The following is an 8,911-nucleotide window of genomic DNA, read 5'->3' as shown; positions in this document are numbered from 1 at the left end:
TTTGGAGAATAGCTTGACCCTCCCCCTCTTCTTTGTGGCAGCCCCTCAGATATTGGAAGACTGCTATCATGTCCCTCCTCGTCCTTCTCTTCATTAAACTAGACTTACCCAATTCCTGCAACCGTTCTTCATATGTTTTGGCTTCCAATTCCCTAGTCATCTTTGTTGCTCTTCTGTGCACTCTTTCCAGAATCTCTACATCTTTCAGTAATACCTAAATTTAGATGCATAAATAATAATAATACACTATTACTGTTCTTGTATAGATGACAGTGGGATACCACTTGGCACTTGCCGAAAGGCGCACTGACCATCTAGGAGAGAGTCTGCCATTGCAGAGCTGTGACCACATTTACAGATGTGGAGGTCTAGTTAGCCAGGATTCCTGGTTTACAGGTTGCCTTCGGCTTCCTCTACTGCAGTTCTCCAGGGCTAGGATGAGGCTTCAGGCATCCTCCCCCTCGCTCTGATTTTGGAACCCAACTGTGTCCTCTCCCTAGGGTTGCCAGGTCTGCTTCCAAAAAATAGCGGACAAGCGGGGTGGGTGGGTTAAGTAGTAAAAAAAGTAAAAAAAAAAATTTACAATTAAATTATATATTTTCTTACAAACATTTTAACACGGATTAAAATAATCACTTCAAAACTTTACTTAAAAATTCGAAATCTCGCCGCTGTCACTCTCATCGCTCGACGCCATTTTAGGTCAGTCGACACTCTCGCGCTCTACACATTGAGGCTAGTACTCATTGAACCTCAAATGATGATACATTACTGAGCGTTCCAAAACATACCTATCCAACGAAGAAAAAAGTATAATATAAAAATAATAGGTAAAGGCGAGCTAAGAAAAATAGCATGTAAATCATTTTATACACTTTTATTAAATGCCTTGTGAAACAATTGAGTAGGATTAATAATTTTTTCGAAGAATCGAGTTCAACGGATATTCGATCTTTGTCTCATTCTAACTTAGGGGAAAAAAAAAAAAGACAAAACGCGATTCTCCTATCCTTATTCTCTTAAGACCGTACAGCTTTAGATTACGCACCATTTCATCATAAAGCTAGCTTTTGAATAAAAACAAATGTCCACTATTTTGTGGGGAAAAAAAATAGTGAACATAATGTGAAAAAAGCGGACTGTCCGCTCAAATAGTGGACCCCTGGCAACTCTACGCTCGCCCTGGAGAGCCTCCCTGGAGCCCGCATAGCTTCAGCCCAGGGCTTGCAAACACGGCAGCCCGTACAGCTTGGCAGTCTGAGCTGCCGAGAAGAGCCGTCGGCGTCGCGGCTAGAAACTCCGGGAAGGCTCCCCATTCCTTTCCTCGCCTTGCCCGTCGAGCGGGGCGACTTCGCCTCACGGCCACCGGCGGGAGAAAGGCTCGGAGCCAGACTGGAAGCGGGACGGCCGGGATGGANGGGGGGGGCTCGGCTGCTGCTCGCCGGGCCAGCCAGCCAGCCAATCAGGAAGAGGGAGGCGCGCCACGCGGCCCCCAGAACCTCGAGGGCCCTCCCGGGGAGAGGGCGGGTGGGTGGGGGAGGGGGGAGCAGCGTCACGTGCCTGACCTTTGCTGACACTTCGCCCCCCGCCGGCATATAAAGCGGGTCAGCAGGCGAGACGGAGCAGCGCCGCGCTCAGGCTCCGTAAGGTTGGCATCGCTGCTACTCTCGCCTCCTCGACCGAGCGCTCGGCGGACTCTGCCCCGCGAAAACCTCCGCTTGCACCGATGGCCCGCCCGAGGGAGACCTTGCAGCTCCTGCCGAAGCCCCGCGGGCAGCTCTTCCCGCTCCTGGCTCTCGTCGCCTTCGCGCTGCTCCTGCAAGGGCGCGGCGGGCGCGCGGCTTCTTTGCAGGGCGTCGACGGAGCGTCCCCGATGGCCAAGATCTACCCCCGAGGGAGCCACTGGGCCGTGGGTGAGTGAGGGTCCCCCCCCCAGCGCTCTGGCTGGGCTTCCCCGGGAGGCTTCCTTGGCCAGGGCGCTCGTTTCCAAAACGCAGGGCTCTGTCCCGAGGTCCTTCCAGCCTTCCTTGGGCAGAGGGCGAGGAAACTAACCGCGCAGGCATCTTGGAAAACTAGGTTTTGAGTACAGGAAAGGGTTGCTGGCGGGACTTGGAGATGCCATCCGGTGGGCTGGGACCCTACTTTCCCAGGGTCAGCACCTGCTTGGGAAAATTAGCCAGGATGCCAGTCAGAATATCAGAGTTGGAAGGGACCTCGGAGGTCTTCTAGTCCAACCCCTTGCTGGAAAGCCTATCCCAGGGGTAGGCAACCTTGGCTCTTTTATGACTCGTGGACTTCAACTCCCAGAATTCCTGAGCCAGCATGGCTGGCTCAGGAATTCTGGGAGTTGAAGTCCACGAGTCATAAAAGAGCCAAGGTTGCCTACCCCTGGCCTATCTATCCCATTTCAGACAAATGGTTGTCTGATCTCTTCTTTAAAACTTCCAGTGTTGGAGCATTCACTGCTTCTGGAGGCAGGTTGTTCCACTGGTTAATTGTTCTAACTGTCAGGAAGTTTCTCCTTAGTTCTAGGTTGCTTCTCTCCTTGATTAGTTTCCACCCGTTGCTTCTTGTCCTGCCTTCAGGTGCTTTGGAGAATAGCTTATTTTTATTTTTATTTTATTTATTTAAGAATAGCTTGACCCCCTCTTCTTTGTGGCAACCCCTGAGATATTGGAACACTGCTATCATGTTCCCCCCTCGTCCTTCTTTTCATTAAACTAGACAGACTAGGGAAGCTTTCTGTATCTGGCCCCAATCTTCAAAAAGTGGGCTATCTCTAGCCCACCCACCCACCCCAGTCACTTACCTTAGAGAGCACCCGTGCTGTGGCTTTCCATTTGCTTCCAGTTTCCCCACCACCACCCTTCCCAGTTTCTGAGGTATGTCTGTAAAACTCCACATCCATGTCTCCCTGGCGTCCCAATTTTCCTTTAAATCCCAAAGGAAGATGAGGTGGACGAGCTTGTCCCTTGGGCTTTTAAAAGTTTGGGCAGCCAAGGAGGCATCAGAAGGATGAAAAGAAACACAATGGAATACCTCCACATAAAAACAGTAAAGATGCACATCAGAAATCTGTCAGTGGTGGCACCCTCTGCTGTCTCCAATGATAAAATTAATTCAAAAACATAAAATGAATGAGATTTGCCTGGACTAGTGGACAGAATTCCTGGAGATTTGGAAGCAAATTCTTCACTAAAATACTCTTTCCAATTGCTAATTGAAATTTTGTTTGTTTGTAATAAAAGTGTCTTAGGGAAGGGCAGTAGTCTGGGAAGAAGAAAAGTAAGGAAGAAGATTCAGGAAAAAAAAGAGCTATGAGCTAGAGATAGAGATATCCCATTCTCTAAATATTGTTAGAACTACCCTTTTTTTCCTTCTTCTGCATAAGGATCAGAAATTTTCCACTAGGAATTTATTTCGCTGGCAAGCCTAACTGAGATTAGAAGCATCATTTGTCTATATTAAAGCAAAGATCACAAACATATTGTCCATGAAAATAGATTGCCTATCAAGAAAAGGTGAATTCTATGGCAGACATAATCAAAAGAATGTTGCCTATTTATCACAATTGTGTTCCTCTTCTGCTTGTCATGGAAAGTGCCAGTGGAGCTGTGTAGAGCATACAAGCCTCTGTTTTGGCTGCTGAGCTGTAACTGAGCATCACCTATGTCCATGTGGTGTTTGTGAGGTCTAGAAAGTTTTTCCTTGCTTAAAGGAAAGTGTGGTTATTGCCAGACAGATGACTGTGCCCTTTACCCTATTTGACATTTCCACAGAAGAACAGAATAGAGAAGACATCATGAGAGCTTCAATAATTCTCCTGAACTGTTCCAAGCCAGCCAATGTGGATGCCATGGTCTCCAGATCCAGGCATCCACATATCCTCATTGACACTAATTTCATGGCACATTCTTTCTTCTTGCAGGTCACTTCATGGGGAAAAAGAGTACTGGAGATTTTCCTTACATATATGAAGAAGGTCAACGGATGCCCCTCTCTTTGCTGCTAGAAAATGCCAAACAGCTGGGCAGCTATTTGCAGCAGGATGAATCCTTCAAGGAGCTGCTCAAACGTATGGAAGAGGAGGAGAATCAAAATACTCAGGTTCTCCGGGAAGAGATGCCATTTTCTTCCAAGAACAATTGGGGGACAGAGGAAACCGGCAGCTTCAAAGATGTAAGTGGGGTTTCCATAACCCCATCAGATACTCTTTGCATTCTAGTTATTTAATGCTTAATGCTCTACTGTTCCATTTGCTTGCTGTGAAAATGTCTGCCAAGCAGAAACCTGCTTTTTTTTTTTTTTTTGCTCCTGTTAATTCTCATTCAGATGAATGAAAATTTGCTTTGGGGGTTCTTTCTTAGGAGGGAAAGATTTAAAGAAATGAAAATACTGCACTGATGACATTATCCAGCTGGGTAATGAAATGTCTGCTCTTTTTTTCCCCCCTACCAGTCCACATTCAAATTCATACAAATTTGCTTTAGGAATTCACTCTTAAGAGAGACAGATTGCAGAGAAATTTTCATAGGAAGAGTGACCTAGAAAAAGTGTCCTATATCTACTTACTTAGTGGCAAGGTGACCAAGACTTATAAATGTCCTTTCTTGATGATGTTACTGCACTGATAACATTACCTAATCATTGTCTAGTCTGCAAGCAAACAACTAAACTCAGAGAGCACCTAGGTAGGACTTCACAGTCCTTCTTTCATTGTCCTGTTCTCATTGACTTCCCACATGCCAATAAAGTCCCATAGAGTTCCTATCAAAACAGATATCTCTTGCCAAGCATTCCATGTTAGAGAGAGAAGGAAGGTTGAAACAGGCATTTATTCTCTAGTAACTCAACAGATTGGAATTGTGTGACGTAACTGCTGCTTTGGGCTTCTCTAAAAGCAAGATTAGATTGAGACATCGATCTTTGCAATTAGATTTCCAAATATCATATTTGTTTGGGGGGGGGGAAACAATAACCAAAAGAACTTGGGAATTGAATCCGAAAAACTCTAAAGGGGAAGCTGTAAAAATGCTTTGCCTGGATGATTGAATACTAGTTCAGCATCATCTCCAGGATATCAAATTGGGTTCCAGCTTGAGATCATTTGAAGTGGAGATAGCGTGGAGGTCTTCCCCAGTTAGTTCCATCCACATAATGTTAACACTCCATAAAGGACACTTTTTTAAAAAATAGCTAATATTTGAAATTTGTATAGGAGAATCTTTTCATGAGTACATATTTAAATAGGTGCATTGTGAAGTTACATCATTCCTTTTCCTAAGAGGACTGCGGTGAGTGATGCAAGCACATGCAATGGAGTCACCGAGGCATAGTTGCAACACTAAAAAAGATAAAAAGGCTCTTGAAATGCTGCATAAAGTACATCAGAGGTTATCACCACTCTTCTCTCAATAACCCCTTGTTAGAAAAGGGTTAGATCAGCTTTCTGCAAGAGACATGTCATAAATCTTAAGGACCTTCTCTTAGGTACTACAGACAAGATTTGGCAAGGGGACAAACTCTTAGATCCATTATAAGACAAGCCTTGTGCATTTGCATGAACTGTTTGTATTCCACACCCACAAACATATTTTCCATTAGCTCCTTCCTTCCTTCCTTCCTTCCTTCCTTCCTTCCTTCCTTCCTTCCTTCCTTCCTTCCTTCCTTCCTTCCTTCCTTCCTTCCTTCCTTCTTCTAACTTTGCTCTAGGATTTCTTTGACATTCATTGGAAGTTCCTGTGCATGAAAAATGCTTTTCTTAGACCTCATGCTGAGCTTCTGATGAGGTCTCATATTCTGTTAACTGCCCTGAGGACCTTTCTTACATTACGAAATAATATGAAATCTAGGAAGTCATCTAGGGTAAATGCCAGGGGAACGGACTGAAAAACTAGGAATATATTTTTATATATAAGCCAATTGCTTTCAATCAAAGTTATCTGTGGTGGGGAGTGTATAGAGATACATAAATATGACGCATTGTAGGAGGACAGCTGGGTTGGATAGTTTGGATAGCCTGGCTGATCCAAAATTCAGAAGGAACCAGGGAACACTTTTTTCAGAATAAAAGATTGTGTTGAAGGGCACAGGCTTTTTGTGAGCTGAGTTTTACCAAAATTTGTTGGTGTGAAAAGGTTCTGTCAGTATCCTTCTGATTTATAAACACATATACGTCTCCAGGGCTGTTCTTACACTCACAAAATGCTCCTTTTTATTAACTTACTTCTTAGTTTGTTTCACGACAAAAGGCAATCTGTGATCAGAACATGGGAAGGATAGCGAGGAATTAGAGAGGATATTTTGTGCTAATGATAGTAATACATCAGCTGAAAGGAGGCTACTTATCTTCCTCCTTTGAGATGTTCCGAAGAAGAGAAACACCTGACAAGCATTCATTGCTAGGATAGGAAACCAGCAACTCCCAAACACATCACTGGGAAAGAGGAGACTTGTGGTTTCTTTAAACGTCCTGCACATCCTGGTGTAGTGTGTGTATTATGAGGGGAGAGAGGCGTTCATAACCCTGTGACTATTGAAACCTCAAGAAGATTTCTCATTCTTGAGTTCAGAAACACACTGATCTTAGTAAATTTGCTCATCAGCAATCAGTTCCCTGCCAGTGGAACTAGTTCAGGGCTTTTCAACCAGTGGTACGGGTACCACCTGTGGTACATTGGCACCTGGCAGGTGGTACGCAACCATCCTAGAAAAGTGGTAGCGGGGGAGGGGAATGAGCTGAACCAGTGGCAGCACCACACAAGCCTAAGGGAGAGATGGCTGGAGCTGCAGAGATATCAGGGCTCAGCGGAAGCGCCAGGATCAGTGCTGCTTTCCAGCTGATCGGCGCTTCTTCGAGACTGTCAGGGCTCAGTGGAAGCGCCAGGATCAGTGCCAGGCTCCAGCTGGAGCTCGGCGCTCATCCTGGTACTTCTGCTGAGCCCTGAAGCACCAATCAGCTGGAAAGCAGCACTGATCCTGGCGCTTCTGCTGAGCCCAGAAGAAGTGCCGATCAGCTGGAATGTTGCAGCATCCCCAGGGTATTGTGATTTACATTCAGATGCTTAGCAACTGATTCATATTTGTGATGGTCACAGTGTCCCAGGGTCATGTGAAGTGACCAAAACCTGCTGCAACCAGCCGGCAGACGGGAGGGAATAAAAACCAAACACCCCCACCCCATCCCCACTATTTTTCTTTTTGGTCATCAAGTTTTTGACACCTTGCTAGGCGACTGGTGGTACTCGGATATTGCCATATCCTAAAAGTGGTACAATGGGTGAAAAGGTTGAAAAGCCCTGAACTAGGCAGCAGAAGCTGGGGACAACTGTAAGCGGTGTCCAGTGCTTGTCTGCCTGATGGATAGTGTTGTGCACGTCCTAAGCCTCCTCAACTAGCTTGCTGCTCTGGATGTAAAGAAGATGCTTTCCATTGTTAGATGTTGCTAGACGCTACATCGCTCAGCTTCGCTCCAAGTGCTGGGGGGTAACATCCTGACTTACCTTGTTTACCTGATCATCTGATGGACAGAAATGTGGTCTTCAGGGTCTACTTCTTTTGTGATTGAGGGCTCTTTGCCATCCTCATCTGTCCACCCCACATTAAAGAGTGTGAAATAGCATGCACAAAAAGACCTGTTGCAAATATCCATACGAATTAAGCACATGCTTTGTCAGACATGATGGTTCTCCAACAATTCTTCTTTTTCCCCCTCTTCTCTCAGATGATGGAGCTCCTGCTGCAAGCACTGGATAGAAAGGAAAGCAGTCCAAGTTGAAATAACTGCCCTCCAGCACTGAAGACATAGAATAATGTCTTTAAGAGACTATTGTTTCATAAGCATTTTATTGTACACGATAACTAAATAATTATCTTTTCTGTTAAAACAAGATTTTTTTTCCCTTTGGTGTAAAAGAACCTGTTTACTTGTTCTCCTAACAATGGCTACACTTTTCCAGTGGCTTTTTCCCCTTTCTAAGCATTTTTCTCGCTTGAATTGCTTTGTTGTACATAATTGTCAATGAAGGGTCTTCCAATTCTCTGACAATACTTTGCCATTTTCTCTCTTCAATCACTGCATCTTTTACCTTACTATCATCCTGCATTTCAATATCCACAATAAATAAATAAATATATATTTAACAAAAAAGGTTGGCACTTTTATTGATCTCGGAGCATATGATGCCGCCAACTTGTTGAAACTAAATCAAGTTTGGTACATTCAGCATACTGGGACACAGGTTTCACAATGATTCAAATTGGAGAAACAATTCAGTAACAACATATAAAAGATGTAGTATCCGGAAGCTTCGATTGGTTCAAAATGGAGCTGCACACACGGTTTTGTGCACGTCTAGATTTGCACACATATCTCCTCTCTTGTGAGAGCTGCATGGATAGCTGATTTGCTTCCAGGTCCAATTCAAGGTGCTGGTTGCCACATTTAAAGCCCTACATGGCCTGAGGCCAGTTGTTAGAAGGACCCTTTTTACCCAGGTACATCTACCAAATGTACAGGTATAGTATAGGGGGTACCTTGCTCAATAATAGTAACTGTGAGAGGGACCTCGGAGTCCTAGTGGACAATCACTTAAATATGAGCCAGCAGTGTGCTGCAGCTGCCAAAAAGGCCAACACAGTGCTGGGCTGCATTAACAGAAGGATAGAATCGAGATCACGTGAAGTATTACTACCACTTTACAATGCCTTGGTAAGGCCACACTTGGAATACTGCATCCAGTTTTGGTCACCACGATGTAAAAAAGATGTTGAGATTCTAGAAAGAGTACAGAGAAGAGCAACAAAGATTATTAGGGGACTGGAGGCTAAAACATAAGGAACGGCTGCTGGAATTGGGTATGTCTAGTTTAATGAAGAGAAGGATGAGGGGGGACATGATAGCAGTGTTTCA

At 44.8% G+C, this 8,911-nt stretch overlaps 1 protein-coding gene across 1 annotated transcript; it reads left to right on the top strand.

The window, feature by feature from the left end:
• Positions 1-1,639: 1,639 nt before the first annotated feature.
• Positions 1,640-8,127, top strand: GRP (gastrin releasing peptide). The gene is made up of 3 exons (XM_015826996.1): positions 1,640-1,913; positions 3,929-4,179; positions 7,724-8,127. The coding sequence occupies exons 1-3, from the start codon at positions 1,727-1,729 to the stop codon at positions 7,775-7,777; spliced, it is 492 nt and encodes a 163-aa protein (XP_015682482.1). The 5' UTR covers positions 1,640-1,726; the 3' UTR covers positions 7,778-8,127.
• The last annotated feature ends 784 nt before the right edge of the window (positions 8,128-8,911 follow it).

Source organism: Protobothrops mucrosquamatus, unplaced genomic scaffold, assembly GCF_001527695.2.
Source record: "Protobothrops mucrosquamatus isolate PMUCROS unplaced genomic scaffold, P.Mucros_1.0 scaffold3428, whole genome shotgun sequence".
Taxonomy (NCBI): Eukaryota; Metazoa; Chordata; class Lepidosauria; order Squamata; family Viperidae; genus Protobothrops; species Protobothrops mucrosquamatus.
This window is presented reverse-complemented; position numbering and strand designations above follow the sequence as displayed.

Bases quoted from the DNA above. Each gene is read 5' to 3' on its own strand.
- GRP (XM_015826996.1), top strand. From the start codon at position 1,727: ATGGCCCGCCCGAGGGAGACCTTGCAGCTCCTGCCGAAGCCCCGCGGG. The intron at 1,914-3,928 runs GTGAGTGAGGGT...TTCTTCTTGCAG, and splicing joins AGGGAGCCACTGGGCCGTGG to GTCACTTCATGGGGAAAAAG. The intron at 4,180-7,723 runs GTAAGTGGGGTT...CTCTTCTCTCAG, and splicing joins AAACCGGCAGCTTCAAAGAT to ATGATGGAGCTCCTGCTGCA.